The sequence below is a fragment of the Thermobia domestica genome, chromosome 3 (genome assembly GCF_964235325.1).
Source record: "Thermobia domestica chromosome 3, izTheDome1.hap1.1, whole genome shotgun sequence".
Lineage (NCBI taxonomy): Eukaryota > Metazoa > Arthropoda > Insecta > Zygentoma > Lepismatidae > Thermobia > Thermobia domestica.
In genome coordinates this window covers 132,587,505-132,606,891 of record NC_137456.1, presented here as the reverse complement: position 1 = coordinate 132,606,891, position 19,387 = coordinate 132,587,505, and the positions used below count along the sequence as shown (strand labels likewise).

Sequence of the window (19,387 nt, the reverse complement as noted above, 5' to 3'; positions counted from 1 at the left end):
AAGAAAAACAAATATTTTAAAGAATAGCATGATTATGTAGTGTCACCGGCTTTGAGCGAAAACAAAAGTAATTAAACAAAGCAAGCGTATTGAATTTTCAGGTTTTTTTTTTCTATTTCAACTTTATGGAAAATATTAATGAACATTTTCTACTTAACACATATAGTAACACATAGTAATAAGTAGAACAACCATAAAAGATTAAAAGTATCAAAAGCATATCTTTAATTTTGATTGTGGCTGCTAATTTTATAAGCATAATAAACCGTAACTGACAAAAAATAAACCATTCAAAGCAGGAGGAGGATATCATCTATTTTATGGTCTTTTTTCAGAATCCATTAAGTATGAGAAGTCTAGTGTTCAATTACAAATTTATTTTTTCAAAACACCGCAGAAAAACTGCATAAAGTGAGAGTGAAGCAGGGAGCAGTGAAGGCAGTTTGATCAGCACTCTTCGCTTCCTTAAATGAAAAAGGAAATCAATCAGGGGAAGATCTTGAATATGGTAATTGTATATGCTGCAGCAGGTATCCCTCTTCATGCTTTTAGGAATGGACAGTTCAAGAATTGGATACACATACAAACATCTACTAATGTTTCAACAGCTATTAGTGAAAGGACATTAATAAAATATATGTACGTGATTAAGCTCATGATGATCTGAATCGAACAAAAGTCAAGTCTAGAGGAAAAAATGTTCTTGTGGTTGTTGATGATAATAACAGATATTCAAAATTGAAAGGTTGTAAACGGGCTGATTTGACCATTTGGAGAACTTCCTGAGTTTTAAGGTGGTAAGAACAAAAATTGTGCAATTGTGCAATTCTGATGTCATAGCACACATTATACTCAATATACTAATTGACATTGGTGTTAAAAGAAGTCGGAATCTTACTGCTCGCGCTTAGCTGCAGTTGCCCCTAGAATAATGCATTCCACCTGCTGGGAACACATCCTTTATCTAAACATAGAAGACATTACAAACACTCTTAAAGTAACTTATGTTGTTATTGCATAGGTCAATTCTACTTTGCTCAAAACTTCAGTAAGAGAAAAAAGACTCTTGAATCTCTTGTGAAATAATAATAATAATAATAATAATAATAATAATAATAATAATAATAATAATAATAATAATAATAATAATAATAATAATAATAATAATAATAACAATAACAATAACAATAATAATAATAATAACCAGTTTGCCTCCAGTACCAATTATTACTCATTGGAGAAATTGGATCCAAGCAGAAAAATTTCACAACACTTATTACAGCACATTGCCGAGGTGGGTAGAAGAGGAAATCAAGAAGGAAGCACTGTTATGACAAATCTTAAGAACTGTGAAGAAGAATGTCTTAAGTTCCATACGAACTGTAAGCTTCTATGCAAACTGAAAACAGTTAAAAATATTAGAAACTGAAAATATTAGTGCAAGTCAGGTATGGCTTATTCTGTCATCAGTTCAAGAAATTCTAGAAACTCCAGGCATGTGGTGCAGAAAGCTTGCAGATTATACGTGTGGGCATCGTGTTACTGCCAAATTTTGGGTACGAGTTCAGTGCCTGGATTCCAGGCCCACAAATCCAAATATGCTTGCAAAATTGTTACTAAAAGAATTGAAATGATTCTCTCAGATAAATATATCTGTGAAACAATTGTGCTCGTATTTTTTCGCGTAATTCGTCAAGATGAAATTACTAATGTTTCTCGCTTTTAGTTTTGGAGGAAACAGTTGAAGAAAATGCCAAATCTGAGTACCTTGGCTACCAAAGCGTTATCTGTGAATCCATCTACTGCTTCAGTTGAGAAGAGGTTTTTCACTCTCAGTTGGATTTTAAATTCACGCAGGGCTACGTTTAAATAGAACATCTCCAACTATAACATCTTCATCTCGAAACCCAGTTGCCGCTTGCTTTCGATCGGAGAGCTACGAGGGTGATTCAGAAAGTAATGCCTCCAAGGTGATAATTTCATTTGTGTTTGATAGATAGCATTGATGCAGATATCAGCGGAAAGCTTGCAATGACAGCTACAAATGGTGCCATCATTTTTCAACATAGCTTCCATTACGGGTAACACACTTGCGCCAACGAGAAACAAGGTTTTTCATGTCGTCGGCTAGTAGTTGTGGTGGCTGCTAGCGACACCATTGCCAAACTGCTGCTTCTTCTTTCGTGGTGATCCTTAAATTTGGAGAAGAGCCAAAAGTCGCAGGGCCAAGATCCGGACTATAGGCAGGATGAGGCAGAACGCCAACAACACTTTGTCAGCAGATGGGACAACTTTGAATTTTTTGGTGGAGGAGAGGACGTGTTGCGGTACTCCATCGATTGACGCTTCGTTTTCGGATCTTAATAGTGTATCCACGACTCGTCGCCAGCGATGACTGTTCCTGGTCTTCAATGACAACCCGCTGTTTCAACCGGACGTCACCACTAGATGCCATGGATTGCTCCATTACTCTGGGACGAGAAGAGATAGGAAGGTGAAACAAGTGACTTTCTATAGCTTAAACATCAGTGCATTACAGAGAAACAGTTTAGAATGTTTGCAGTACTATTGGCCAAGTAGTACTAGTAGTATAGGACTTGGAGGCATTACTTTTTGAATCACCCTCGTAACAGAAACACTGATCCCGTCAGAGATGATGACAATGAATAAGATTAAAAACAAGGAAAAAACTGTTCGAAGTTAGTATAAAGCATTGTTTAAAATTACTTGTATTTTCCATTTGTTTGTGTTAAGTCGTTAAAGTGCAATTTCTTTCAATTCTGAACTACACTATTTTATCTTAAATTCTAATAGAAAACGATTGATAGTTTCATGCGTACGTTTTTCAATGCCTATGTATTAATAGAAATTGAATGAAATAAAATGCGTATGTAACAGAAGTGAATGAAATAAAAGGCATAACAAGGTATAATAATTTAGGAAATAGAATAGTAAAGCAAAATTTAGGGGGGGAAAGCATAATCTGCAGCTGAATAAGGCATAAAATTTGTTGCCCTAGTAATGAATTTCGCACTTAGGAAAGAAAAGGGAATTACATTTTATTATTATTATTATTATTATTATTATTATTATTATTATTATTATTATCATAGACTTCTCATTTAAAATAATTAGATACGTGTTCCACGTTTTTCTTTATATATATATATATATATATATATATATATATATATATATATATATATATATATATATATTTCTCCTAGTAGGAAGAAAAGCGGGTGGGCTACAATTGTCATAATTGGCTGTATGTCGAAATTCGTTAAGGTTAGACACATGAAGTTTGCTATTTATTTTTGTTTAAAATGATTAAAGAAATGTTTCAGCGTTTCTTATATATATATATATATATATATATATATATATATATATATATATATATATATATATATATACAGAGGCGGATCCAGGATATGATCAAGGGAGGGGCTAAACCATATTTTGCCGTTTTATCCAGTGTAAAGCAGGATTGAAGTCCATTTTATCCAGTGTATACCTGAGCGTGAAGGGGGGGGCTGTAGCCCCTATAGCCCTCCCCTTGGATCCGCCACTGTATATATATATATATATATATATATATATATATATATATATATATATATATATATATATATATATAGGCGGTTAGATGTAAGAGTGATAGTTTGTAATTGCTAAAATCTCGAAATCCGTTAAGAATTCCCTCCTGGCTAAGCGATTTAGCGTACCCACCTTTGGCGTGGAGAACTTGGGTTTTTGATTTCCGGCAGTCATGTGGTTCGGATCATACATTAGGCTGTAGGTCCATGTCTCATTTAGCCTCGCTGTTGAAAGAAACGCTAAACTGAAAATCAAATCAAAATCCATTAAGGTTAGAGACATGAAATTTGGTTTTTAGACTTTTCATTTTAAATTATTAAAAACCTGTCCCAGTGTTTCTTGATATTTCTCCTACAAGGGAAGAAAAAGACGGGAATCAAAAAGAGTAGGGTTTGCAATTGTTAAAATAACATGGCTATATCTCAAGAAATCCCTTAAGAGTAGAGACGTGTAATTAAAGACGAGTTTCAGCGTTTTCTGATATTTCCCTAGAAGGGAAGAAAAAGGGTGGGAGCTGCATTTGTTATAATAAGGTAGCCATATCTCGAAATCCGTTAAGATCAGACATACCTGTATGTTAGAGATATGATAAATGCGAGACCATAGGCCGATCAAATGTGAGGATCTTGGGGTGAAGTTCGCAGCTAGCCGAAGGCTAGTTTAATTATATTTGTGTACTGTATATGAGAAATATACAATGTTAAACAACAGTTTGTGTCTATTGTTTGATTCCTTCTAACAGCAATGAATACACTACTTGTAAATAGAACCTTGGCAGAGAAAACTCGTAACACTTTAAGTCCTGAAGAACCAAGAACATTTGTTGCTGCTTGTAAGTACGTACGTATTTTTAAGTAGAGTGTCTTTGGCCTTAGAGAAGCCACGCACACACAATAGGTAAGCCATTCTGCATATATCAACGTTGAAAAACCAACAACTGCTGATTGCCTTTGCGCGATTTCAATGTGCATACGACAAGTAGATATACACGACTATATGAGCACTCATTTCTTTAGCCGTCAGGCAAAGATGTAGTAAAAAAAATGAAAAGAAAGAAACTGCACAGGAAAAAGAGAGAGAGGGACTTTAGCACCTAAGTGCTATTTCACGCTGTCATTGCAGACACGAATGTGACCTCCAAGCTATTCTATTCTATTCCATTATATGTGAATGCAAGTGAAGTGCTAAGTGCATGTTCATCCTATGTCGATGGGTGAAGCGATAGCAGTTTTATATATATATATATATATATATATATATATATATATATATATATATATATATATATATATATATATAGTAAAGGAAGATATACTGTACATATGCATTATATATATTTGTATATGACCATTTGGCTATACTAACCAACTACAATCTGCAAATGTCATTAAACCTATTCGCAAGGAAGATCTTTTATTGAAAAAAAATTTTAAATTATATACTGTATCCATAGCAATATCGTTCTTCTGCAAGGTCACTTTCTGCACGTTTTACGTTCTTACATAAAATGCAAATAAATTTCCATTTTATGTTATTTCTTAACTTAATTTATTTATATAACACAGTACTATGTATTTTATTTAATATTTGTAAATGTAATCCATAGTCGTAATATATTATTATATTACGTAGAAATTACTTTCAAAATTAAATGACATCTTCAGTTAATTGTCTCGCGTTTATGCCTTGTAAGATTGATGGTGTCTTGGTGAATACACTATGGATATAGCTGATGATGCAAGGAAACTGACGTATTGATGAAGAGGGTGAGATAGAATGACAAAACCCATGAACAGCCCCTAGAAATTCGCATAATCAAACATACAATTCGAAATCTAACAAGGAACTTTTCACACAAAAACTGATATTTTTACATTGACATACCACATTAGTTCCTTCTCCTCACAAAGACATACATATGTTAACTGCTTAGCTTTGTATATCAGATTTTGCGCAAATGCTTGAAATTCCATTAATTTTTCAGTATTCGGAGGAAGACAAATCCTTAGTGTTACGTTCTACAGTTATGTCCTGTAAGCAAAAGGAATGGGTAATTAAGAAAAGTTAATGATTATGAAGAAATTGATAGAATGAGGAAGTGGAAGGAAACTGTAGAAGTTCGAGAAAACCCATAGACACCATATTATATTAAAATAAATCACAGGAGTAGTATACAGATCCTTATTAATATAACGTTACTCCTGGAGTTAGAAACACGTCAAATGTCTAAGTTGGAAACAGTCATGGGGCAACTGCAGCGCTAGGCTGTTGCAGATGATGTGTTGGGGCAAACTCCTACTACACGAGAAGCAGTGAACCCTGCCCGCATTGTGCGCTTAACTGATCAGGTAGTGGATGATAATGTGAAATGGACAACTTCTCTGATTTCCAAAGAGAGTAAATTGCTAGGGTTCGGTCATATGGTGTGACGAAAGTATCAAGTGTGCTGCGTGTGTCGCAAGCGTCAGCGTTCATGGTGTTCTCTTTCCCGGATAGTGTGCTCGCCGAGGGACGTCTTTCCTCATACGTGACGCCCTAAATGCTCATAGATGTCGGAAGCCCAGATTCTAAATCCTAAATCGGTTTCCGCTCGACCCAGCTAATTCTCTCCATTCTTCTCCATACCCACATTTCTAAAGCTTCCAGTCGTTTTCATCATTTTTGCGTAATGCCCACGTTTCTGAGCCATACAGCACAATATTCCACTGCATGAGTCCTTTTCTTAACTCCTTGTTCAAGGTCCAACAAAATAGTATTTTCTCCCTCCTAAAGGCTTCTTTCGCTATTCCTATCCTTGCTTTTATTTCTAAATGAAATTAAGAAAAAAACAGGGCATGTTTTGTACATAAATTTACAAAGCTAGACGATACGAGACGAGGTTCCCGAAAATCGAGACAAGACGAGAAAACTTTATTTCTCGACTTGTGGGCAAAACACGATAGATAAGCGTCTCATTTTCGGGCTTTTTTTTTCATACACTAATACTGTACTATGGTAAAATGTACTCACACTGCTAATCTTAAACCGTAATTGTTATCAATTGAATTAAATAGAAAATAAAGGGGAAAAACGTAGAAATATCTTACAGTATTCTTCAATCATCATGTATCTTGTTATATCACGCAATAATTTTAAGATATGTTCCGGTGAAAATGCTTAACTTTAAACCGAAAAGGAATCCTTGTGAATTATCGTTGACTGTGTTATATATTATCTCCGAACCGGAAGCATAAATAGTTTAAAATGCTCTATTACTGTATTTAGCAAACGCCTAGAGCAGGAAGGAACAAATTTTGAAGACAGAAAGATACACACACACACACAAAGAGATATAATAGTCTTAAAGAATTGCCTGCATACTGATTACATGATTAAATAATTAAAAAAAAGAAGTTGAGCAAAATGCATTTGCATAGTCACCTACCCAACTGTTGTTCTGCTAGAGTTTTTACAAGTTTATTGCACATTTTAATAGTTAATAAATTCGCAAGTAGAGTCGTCGTTCACACATGCAACCACCATGCCCTTTGCACAACCATCGAACCTATTTTTAGGTTGTATGCATTTTAGAGGAGTTGGATGAATCATAAAAATTGGTGTTGCAGAACATTATGATCCTTTCTGCTTTGTTTGTCAGCAAATAATCTTTCACTTAAATCTTTCTCTTAAAAAATAAAAATAAAAAAAATAGCCAACATCTGAATATGTTTATGACTCTAAGATCGCATCTATCTGTGTGGTGAGTTGTAATATGTAATTATAATAAAAATCGTCCAAGGAAATTAATGAGTTCCTGGAGGTTCCTCTACTATGGAGGTATTTTATGAATGAATATCTTTTCTCACATTTTTGTTAGAATATCATGTGTTTGAGGTAGTGTGTTATTTTCAAGCAGAATTTTAATACTCCAATATATGAGCGACTCTTGGGAACATAACAATATATCAAATTTTATAACTTTCGAATAAACTAAAAAAAAAAAAAAAAAAAGTTCAACATTCTCATGCAATTCTATGTAATGGTACATACCAAACAAGATTCCTCTGCTATCTTCAGCTGCATTTCCAAAATTAAACTACCTACATACTATTCTGTGGTTCGATCCCAAGCCATTCCACCCAATAACTCAATTTCATCTGAGTTTTCTCGGGGTTCTCCCGTTTCCTCCCACCTTCATCATTCCACCATTTCACTCATCTCTCATAATCACCGTCTCCTTTAGCCTAACCGGCATAACCGTGGAACGTAAAACTCAAAGATTTCATTTCAGTTTCAATTTCATCTGAAGTGGCGCTTACCATTTGGTTTTCCCGAGCCTCTCATACAGCCGTATATACACAACAAGGGCGTCTCCGGCATGTGAAAATCGAAGGGGATGATTAGATCAAAGAATGCTTCCAAATTCTAACTAAATTTACATCAAAGTCGTGTTTGGTAAATAGGAAGTTGCTTGAATTAAGAACTAGTGGGAACCGGTTTCTACATCTACTAGAACAATTAACCATAATATTGTTCTATTAATGGTGCGATTAGGTCACCTACTACATATTTAGAAGTTTCTATGTACTATAATCCTTAGGGAATTTTGTCTTCACGTAGCAATTATTACCATTAATTTTATATTTCTCTACCTTCCTTCTTTCTTATCTTCCATCATACTTTCTACTACGTCACTTAAAATACTATTTCTTCAACATCAATGTATTTATTTACTTATTTATTTATTTGTTTGTTTGTTTGTTTATCAACACAACAGGCATACGCCCATTAGTGTGTTGTGTTGAAATATTATAATTCATTTTACAGTTTTTTCAGTGCTTTACAGGACATAGTACATATATCAATTTCATCACGTTTATGACATAATTTGTTATAGAAAGAACACTTTATCCAGATTGGTGACTTTAGTATTATGTTGGTCCTACCATTTCGCATAAAAGAGACCTGTATTATTGGTTCTAGTTCTAACTGAAGGAACATAGAAATATAATGAAGATATACAATTTGGATAGTCGAATTCATTTTGAACTAGTTTTTGGAGGAATACCAGATTGGCAATATTACCTCTTTGTTCTAATGAGTAAATGTTAAAATTTTCTACTAGTACTATAGCTTTCTTGTGAGGGATAAATTCCAGTTATTTTGTATATCAAATATCTTAGAAATTTTGATTGAACTCTCTCAATTTGTTGGTGGAACTTTCGTTGCGAGGGGGCTCCAAATCACAACAGTATATTCCAACTTGGTGCGTACATATGAATAATACATTTTCAAGAATGTTTCAATATTTCTGAAGTCCTTACCACTTCTAATTTAAACGCATCGTGATTAACATTTTCAATGTGTTTAATGAACTTTAATTTAGGGTCAAATGTAACGAATAGATCTTTAACTGTATTACGTGTACTTCTAGATGTATTACTAAGCTTATAACCATATTGAAAGGTATTTTGTTTCTGCTGAATGATGATGCGTTACATTTGTGTATATTTACTCCAAGTTTATTAACTGACACCAGTTTGCAATACTCTCAAAGTCGTGTTGTAAACAAAAACAATCATGCACAGATTTTATCTTGGGTTATATTTTGAAATAATTAGCGAACAATAATTTTTTCAGTTTCGTATATGATCCCTAACCATTTTCATTATTTCACATTATGTTCCTTTATCAACTCAAAAATTTAGATTATTTCATCATTTTTTTGAGAAAAGAATTCATGTAGATCGATTGCACTTTTGCTGTCAATTTGAAATGAAATGAAATATTTGAGTTTTACGTCCCGCGGTTATGCCGGCTAGGCTAAAGGAGACGGGGATTATGAGAAATGAGTGAAATGGTGGAATGAAGAAAGTGGGAGGAAACGGGAGAATCCCGAGGAAACCTGTATAAGGGAGATAAGGTATTTGACTTGAGAATTTTGGACATTCAAAGATCAACAATAATATTGTTTTATTCAAAATATAATAATAATAATAATAATAATAATAATAATAATAATAATAATAATAATAATAATAATAATAATAATAATAATAATAATAATAATAATAAATCTTCAATCAAACACGTAACGTGCAGAGAAAAGTAAGTTTTATAGAGTATATACTTTTAATATGCTGCTTCTTTCATTGACTTTTTTTTATTACGTGACGATAAAAAATTGCTAAATTTGGGAGCTAAAATATGCATTTTATTAAACAATACAGATTGTCATATTCTATCAACAGCATAGAAAGAGTAAATTAGTGATTTTTTTTTAAAAAAAAGTCTTTATGTGTGTAAGTATGTATATGTGTGCAACGATTTCTTTTTTTAAAAGTCCCTTCTTACGGTCCCGAATTTCCCTTTCAAAAGGAAAAAAAATTCTAACGTTACACTACGGTATTTTTTCAAACAAAAGTGAAAATCCAATAAAAGGTACCGTATTACCATTTCTAACACTGGATGATATAAGACCAAACTTTCTCTAATGTAGTTCTAGGTCAAGGTCGGGTCATCTCTTCCTCCCCCTCCCCAAATCATGAAAGAACTCACACGAAAAAAAAAAGTAGTAGAAGAGAAATCAACAGGAGTAGCCAGCAAACAGTAAAGTCTTTATCATTCATCCTTATGTTTTTCTTTTCTTCTTTCTTTCGACTTCCAACACGGCTTAAGAAAACAGTTACAAAACAACGGTCGGTCACTTTCTTTTTTTTTTCGCTGCCGCCGCCGTAGAACCGTATGATGATGATGCTATGGTCTACATTCTCTCTCTCTCTCTCTCTCGCTCTCCCAGACTGAAACAATTTTTCTGGAGCATCAGTAGATCTTCTTCTCCACCTGCTTTAGTATTGTATATATTCGTTTCAGTGTCACCAAATCCTAAATAAATACAGTGTTGCCAATACAGTTTTCGTTTCAGTTTTACAGAGAAGCTGAAAAACTTGATATGTCCATGTATTTTATCAGGAATGCCTAAAGTCACAGACTCAAAGCCTTCGAGTCCTGGACTTGCGCTCAACTTAGCTTGAGAATGGAGTTTGAGCGCTATTGAGACTAGTGAGGTCGAATGAGCGCAAGCCCCAATGTAGTTTGTAAACCCGAGCTCAATAAAGCGCTCAATTCCATTCAGGGTAGTGTGTTCGAATGAGCGCGAACCTCAAGGAAGTTTGTAAACCCCAGCCCAATAGAGTGCTCGACCACATTAAAGATAGTGAGGTCCAATGAGCGAGAGCCTTATGAAGTTTGTAAACCAGAGTCCAATAAAGCGCGCGACTCCAGTGAGGTCGAATGAACGCGAGACCTAATGAACTTTGTAAATCCGAGCCCAATAGAGCGTGAGCACAAAAAGTTAGGTGAATGTGAGTCCGACCAGTTTAATGCGCTCAAACAAAATGCAAAATAGACATCTCTGGTTTTTTACCTCTCGATCCTGAAGAACGTAACTTCGAAACTAACATGAACATTTTTATATCAACTGAAATTCCATCCGCCTTTGTTACACGTGGTCCCGGCTTCGATTCACGGTGGGATAGGATTTAAAAAATATTACGGTGGTTCATATTTCACCTTAAACTATAGGTTCACGACTCACATTGAAAAGAGCTGCTAAACCTTAACAAACAAAATCAACTGAAATTTTATCCCCGTAATCTTTTTTTTTTTTTTTTTTTTTTTTTTTTTTAGTTGTCCAAATTTATTATTGAATTTTATCTGGAAGTTATGGATTGGCAGCAACTCTGTAAACTAAGGATTGAATACTAATATCGGTCACATGGCCTCGCGTAACGCAGTCGCTAATACTCTCATCTTTCATGCGAAAGGTCCTGAGTTCTATTCCCAGTAAGGACACCCAGTCGAAAAAGTGTAAAAGGTTTTTCAGGCCAGCCATGCTGAGTGATGTTTTCCTGGGTTTTCCTCATTCACACCAGGCAAATCTCTGTCCCAGGACACTTCTTTCCTTCCTTTTCCTCGGATAGTGAGATCACCGAGGGACGTCATCCCTCATACATGTCATGTTAACATGGCCATAGATGACGAAAGGCCAGAAATCTAATTCCTAATCCTAATCCTAACAAATGTCAGTCGTTTTCTCTTACTTTACACGTCATTTGATTCTTAACCCTCACCACTCGCCGATGGAGGATGAATTTGGACTTACGGTTAGATAGCATCGTGTGTGTCACTATTCATCGCAGCGACCCCAAAAGCTATGGACTGGATACTAATATCGGTCATTTATGGTTATTTTTACATGTCACATCTTCTCCCTGCCTTATCAAAAATGCGCTAGAAATCAAAGTCAGACCAGAGGGCACTCATATACCAAAAATCATCAAAATTCGGTGCAGCAGTCTAGCAGGAGTTAAATGTCAAATATTGTTACATTCATTTTTATTTATTTAGATAAATTATATCAATGTTTTCCAGTACAGTATTCTGTCAATTTCATTTGAATCTACAAAAAAAAAAAAAAAAAAAAAAAAAATGAACACCTAATTTGAACATAGTCTATAAGGTCATTTGTTTTCAGACCGACAAGTGATGAATCGTACATATGAAATTCTTGTTGAGTATGACCTTGAAAGAACTAATATGTAGCTTGTACCTTTGTGAGTATGAATGTTGTAGGCTTTCTATCAAAGGAGAAGAGCCATTCAGGATGACAGAAGAGAACACAGAGCTGTAAGTACTTTGTCCTCGAAGAATGCTACAAAGCACTTGTGATCAAAGTAAATGGAAGAAATATATATATGTATTATTACTACTGTAACAAGTGGCAGTTACAAATTACATTCGATTGCAATCTTCTGGTATTGTATCGCAAGGACATGAAAATAGTTGGTTTTGAAAGGTCTCCTAAATGTTATTTAAAAGAAATTTAAATATATATATATATATATATATATATATATATATATATATATATATATATATATATATATATATATATATATATATTAGGACAAAGATGGACAATGTATAATGAACCGAGAACCTAGGCGTCACAATAATCCAAACCCAATTTATATATAAACCTACGCGCTTTGTCCTTAAATTATACTTACTGGTATAAGAAGTACAAGCTTATGTCAGTGGATAGCAGTGAACCTCAACCTTATTTACCTGGCGTCCCCTTCCTAAACTCTGCATATTTCACGTCTCCCCTACAACCCATGACAAAAACAAAATGTCACACATGTGAAGTTTGATACTCATAAAACTAAATTGTAACTAGCCATTAACTAACTCTATGGCCTATGGAACCCGGAGGTTCAATGCCGAGTTCACAAAAGCTCTCCACTGACTTCTATCCTTAGCTAACTGCATCCAGTTTTTACTTTGTATTCCTATCTCTGCGAGATCCATCTTACTAGTGGTACAAGTGGTATTTTATTCAAGTCAACTAGTCATTACAAGTGGTATTTTATTCAAGTCAACTAGTCATTACAAGTGGTATTTTATTCAAGTCAACTAGTCATTACAAGTGGTATTTTATTCAAGTCAACTAGTCATTACAAGTGGTATTTTATTCATAATCTCATAGTTTCTGTCTGCCTGTAAATTGTCCCCCCCTCACTCGATCTTCACGTTCCTCCTAAAGGCGTGCCCAGAGCAGGATTAAGGAGAGGGCTTAGGGGGACTATAGCCCTGGGGCTCCAGCTGGACAGGGGTCTCCACTCTGATCAAAATCTCAACTGGCTATCGAAAAAGTATCATGAAGATACGATCATAATCATAAAATAAAATATGACCAAAAATATGAAACATATTCCATTAACTTTCCTACTGTACTCTTACAGAAGTGTATTAGGTGTAGTCAGCAGAGGCTACATATATTTTCTAGCCCCGGGCCTCCAGATAGATTAATCCAGCTCTGGGCGTGCCCCTAGGTTGGGAACCACCGGTCTACAAACTATCCCTCAAGCATAACAGCAGTAGATATTAATATACTGTAAACGAAGTTATCCTAAATTAAAAACAAACAAACAAATAATAATAATAATAATAATATTGTAGTTTGAGTGTTCTAATACCAATTGACAGCTTTTCTGGTTGAACCCAAGTCCTCTAATGATAGAACATTCATGTTAAGATTCAAGGTAAATTAGAAGCTTTCAACTTTTACAATGGCGGGTAATAATTGGAAACAGTATTGTTTTAAAAAAATTAAGGACCAGGCTCGTATTTTCAGTCGCCCTTGTGACCTGGCGCCCGGGATTTTTCAAGTCCTACCAAGAACATCCTTTTTTGCTACTATGATCTATGTCAGTATGAGGAAACGAGAACGATTTAAATATAAATTTATTATTTTGAATTTATTTGTTATCCTTATCATAATACTTAAAACAATAGTGAGGAAAATGAAAGCTGGACTGATAACTTTGATCTCTAGTTCTTTGAACAGCTAATTTTCGTGTTGCAGATTAAAGAAAGTAAATAAAATATCCATACAACTATTGGTTACTTCTTCAAAATAAACATCAGAAGCTGTCTAATTGATTCAGACTTGAAAAATTCCTTAGTTCGTTGGTTTAAGATTATCCAACACATGGAAGACAGGGATTCGAATCTCCACCTCTGCATTAAACAGAGATATTCTTTGGTTTTGCAAGTTTTTCCCATGTGCATTGCGTTATGTGAAAAAAGAAGTATTCTTTATGTTACCTTTTTTATGTTTGGTTGCCTCAGACAGTGACTGGTATAATTGATAAAGATTTGTTTTTAAATGATACGTAGATATAATGACAAGAACAAATAGTACAGAGATCGAGATCGAGACGAATGTTTATAAATCGAGATGAGACTGAGAACCTGAAAAGTCTCTGTCTCGTCTCGAATATTAACAAAGTATTACTGAAATTATTTTCTACCCAAAATTCTTGCATTGTTAAATTACATGTACGTTATTGGAACAATTGTCTTTGGGTGGTCGGAGTCATAGGCGTATGGGAGAAACGGGGGGGGGATGACACTTCTGATCACGTGGTACATAAAAAACATTTTGATCAACACACAATTATCGGTTGAGATTCAATATTTTAATCTCTTTCCAGTGATTTAAATTACTGAAAAAGTATGTTGCCAACGTATCTCGAAACCTAATTTTGTAAAGCAAATACATAAGGTTTTCAATCTCTTAACATTATTTTCCAACACAAATCAGTAATTATCCAGAGAACGATACGTTTGAATTTTTTTTGTTGTCTTACTACAACCGTTCGCATAAGTAATGGTACCAACTTTCCTCTGAAACTGAGTGTAAGATAATCAGATTGGAGAAAGGAGGAGCAGAAATTTCGGAATAGCACAGAACAATATTATAGCATCACATTTAAAATCGTCGCAAGAGAACCAGAGGAACGTAACTCCATTTTCGTAGGTTTATAGGCAAGAGGACAAAAATATTATTTTCTTAGAAAGATGTGGTTTTAATAAGATGGCAATTGAGCTACATTACAACAGATGATCGACAAGGAGAACAAATGGCGTTACGTTCCATTTACATCAAGTAGAGCTTTCAAAATGATGTCCAATCATGAAGAAAACGAAAACCGCATTTTTGGGGTTACGTTCGTCTGGTTCTCATGCGACGAAATGTTTAAAAGCAGTATGTACATGTAGCGCAGAATAACACCCGTTCAATACTTCATAGACTAACACGCGTTCAATACTTCATAGAATAACACCCGTTCAATACTTCATAGAATAACACCCGTTCAATACTTTATAGATTAACACCCGTTCAATACTTCATAGACGAAATGTTTAAAAACAGTATGTACACGTAGCGCAGAATAACACCCGTTCAATACTTCATAGACTAACACCCGTTCAATACTTCATAGACTAACACGCGTTCAATACTTTATAGACTAACTCCCGTTCAATACTTCATAGATTAGCACCCGTTCAATACTTCATAGACGAAATGTTTAAAAACAGTATGTACACGTAGCGCAGAATAACACCCGTTCAATACTTCATAGACTAACAGCCGTTCAATACTTCATAGAATAACACCCATTCAATACTTCATAGACTAACACCCGTTCAATACTTCATAACGCAGAATAACACCCGTTCAATACTTCATATAGTGGCTTGACTTGTAGTATTGGACCACTCTCAACAATAATTTCTGGGTGCGTGCCTGCTTGATACACTTATCTTACGAACATGCGCACAGAAAGCACCTATGAAAGGGTACGCGGTCTACAATAACTCTCCAGTCATAAATAAAATGTGAAAATAAAATAAAAACAGAAGAAATGATGGGCTGTAAGATGATGCTACTTATACACTTTTAATTTCACACAATTTGTTTCGAGACTATTGAGATGAAACCGAGATCAAAAAAAGACAACTTTTGACTCTAGACGAGATCGAGATTGAAAGCGTTATTTGTCAACCGAGACGTGATAGAGACTGTATGAAGTTTCATCTCGTTTCGTCTCGATATCATCCCTGAATTGATTGGGTTAATGAGACTTCTGAATATTACATCCCCTTCTTAATGAGGTTCCTAAAGGAAGAAAAAAGGGGTTAAATTTTGGTTGAAAGCGACAGCGTTGATAAATAGATTTAAAACTTGCGCTAAATGAGGAACTGGAAAGGAGAATAATTGTAAAAAAAATCACAACTATATTAGAATATTTAAATAATCTTATAGAAACAAGACATTCACTATCGTCTTATTGACTTGTGAGTGAAGATAAAATCTAATAAATCGTAAAAAAAAAAAAAAAAAAAAGTTTTGCTGCAATGAAATCTCAAGGTAGTTATAAAGGGATAAAAAAAAATGCGCTTCAAGTTGAGTATTATTTTAATACCATACAATTGATATAGAGAGTAAATGAAGAAAGCAAACCATAACTTTTTATGCACTTTTGGATAGCCATATTACAAACAAAAATAAAATTGTAAAGGTTTATCCATATCCTCAATTGTTCTGTATATATTTATTCCTTCGATTGTGGTTTCCCACAAAATCATACATCTGTTAATTCAAGTGTAATTAGAAAACAACCGCAAAGTGGAAAATTTCTTACATGGTACCGCATGCTGTTTATGCTTGCTTATTGTAAAATGCTGAATATATATGTGAGTTTTTTTTTCTTGTCTATTCTTTTCAATTACATCAAATACATGCGGCAGATGTTTAAAAATCTCACGGCAAAACGCGCATGGTAAGCGTATTGAATGTTCATATGCATGTGCGTACGTCTTACATGCGTTCTTATGTGAGGATTGACAATGAAGTCTATTCATTGAACACAAAGCCTTTTTATTGTTTAGGAACGCACCATAAGAAGTTTCTTTACCATCCATTTCCTTTGCAAGTCAATAAAGGATATTTTACAATTAATGAAGTTCTATTTTTAAGTAGAAATTAGTCGTATTTTAATACAGTGTAAGTTATTCATATACTGAAATATATCTTTCAACTAAAATATATGGAGAATGAATATGTTATATATATATATATATATATATATATATATATATATATATATATATATATATAGTGGCGGATCCAAGGAGGCTATAAGGGGCTATAGCTCCCCTTGGCGCTCAGGTATACACTGGATAAAACGGGCTTCAACCCTGCTTTACACTGAATAAAGTTGCAAACCATGGTTTTTAGCCCCTCCCTTGATCATATCCTGGATCCACCACTGTATATATATATATATATATATATATATATATATATATATATATTATATAAAAGTATGAAATAACATATGATGGACAAAAAAAGGGGCTATTGATAAAGTCCCATGTTTTCGCTAGGTATCTAATTTCCGAAAACAGAGCAGAGATCTTGCATTTCGAAAGTCCATTGAGGCTCTTTATTTCAATATTGTCTAGTATAAAATGTCAATGTGAACATGATCTCTTTAATTACATTCTCTAAGTATTTTATCAATTGACTATTATTTAGCACTAGCTTTGTTTAAACCGTTTCCCTGAGATTGTAACTTCTAAAGAAAATAAAATTCTAACTGAAAATTACAACAAATATAAAACGAAAATTATTCAAAGCGTTTTAAAATGATCAGAAAATTTAACGAAAAAGGCAAAATAAAAGAAGATTTCAAATAATAAATATATAAAAGCAAAGAGTAGAATCTTTTCGTAAAATATGGACGACTTCAAACTAAGTGCTAAAAAGCAGATAATAATAATAAAGTGATTAAAAGAAGGAAATAATTTACTATTATATATATAAAAAATGGAGTCTTGCCAATTCAAGCATATTAATGGCTCATAAAATTATCATCGAAATACTTTTATGTTAGGCATTAATTTGTTCGACTTGGTATGACTTCAATTTTTATAAATAAATAAATTTAATAGTAATAGATTAGTTTCTGCTTTTAACTGCTTTATTATTATTGTTTTCTGTTTTTCTAGTGTTTTTTGAAGTCGGTTCATATGTTTTTTTTTTTTTTTTTTAGAAAAATATATTTTCTTCTTTTCTTCAACTTTACATCTTGGCACATTAATCAGAACACTCCAACACTTCTTCTGTCTCAAATATCCTTCCAAACTAGTTTCTTTCCCCTTCTTAACTGTTGTTAGTGTTAATCTTCTTTCCTTTGCATTTTTCCAACTCTCCTTCCATGCCTTTCCATTCCACCCAACTTTCTCTTCTTTCCATCACATTCCTAAGTTTGTAGGTTTTTTTTTTTTCAATATATTATAGTAGATATTTATATATTATACATACACACAGGATTTAAAAAATATCTGATTTATTAAATCTTTTTATTCTTATTTCCCTGTTAAGTGATCAATAAAATAATATTTTTCTTCTCTTGCTAGACATTTTCTTTTCATGTCTATACTTTATTTCTCATTCATATCTCATATTTTCACTAATAATATTATCATATACTGAAGAATGGAAATCTCCTCTGATTTCTCTTCTCATTATAATTGACATAGTTCTTCTTTCCGCTCATAGTTTTTATTAATTTACTTATTTAGTGACTATTTGTTGTATACAACTTCATTTGCTTTACTTTTAAGAAAGAATTATAATTTGACTTTGTTTTCCTGTTTTCATCAATGAAGTAATTATTATTTCTTTCTTTTTGCAGGGTCAAGCTCAGCATCTCAGACGAAAAACAAATCTCTAATTTAAGAATTGTTAATACAGTTCCAAGAGAGTGGCCAACTCTATCTCCGAATCTGTAGTCTTTTGGACATATTTTCCATCCTTGAGCATACCTTTTACAGTATTTGGCTCTAAACTCTTACAAAGTTGATGAATGGCAAGGGATCGTACAAATTTAGCACTAAACCTTATATGTGAAACTTTATTTGAACTTTTAATGAAATAAATAATAGGATACGCATTTTTTTTTACTTATTTATTTGTGTATAGACATTTTTTCTGTAAGATTTGGTACGTTTAACGCTAAAAAGGTCATTTTATGTAGTGTAACTGAGGTGTACTGAATGAAGTAGCCTTCAAATCAAATTTGTTATTAAAAATAAGAATCAAATGAGACAGATTTTTCCTCACATTTAGTTTTAACATTGACTATATAAACTGTGATTTGAAGCAAGTTTGAGTTGATGAGCAGAACTCAGAACACCTCCATTGAGTTCATACAATTATTTACTATAGTTGATACCTTATGTCTTAAATGATTCCACCGCTATTATCCGAAGATCGGGTATCCGGCATTTTTCATTAGCATATTAAAATGTAACCAATTATTCACACTTTGAACATGTAAACGTACTTAACAACACAAAAGCATTTCAAATTGAAGATCTGAATTTATAA

At 33.6% G+C, this 19,387-nt stretch overlaps 1 protein-coding gene across 3 annotated transcripts in view; it reads left to right on the top strand.

The window, feature by feature from the left end:
- The window catches only part of LOC145681508 (uncharacterized), a 142,914-nt gene extending 123,971 nt beyond the window's left edge, over positions 1–18,943 (top strand). For all 3 annotated transcript variants that reach the window (XR_014130793.1, XR_014130794.1, XM_081753156.1), the window contains one exon: positions 18,693–18,943. Coding sequence is in view for 1 of the 3 variants with exons in the window: in XM_081753156.1 (XP_081609282.1) it covers positions 18,693–18,736 (44 nt within the window). In the remaining 2 variants the exon portion in view is untranslated. The remainder of the gene's footprint in view (positions 1–18,692) is intronic.
- The last annotated feature ends 444 nt before the right edge of the window (positions 18,944–19,387 follow it).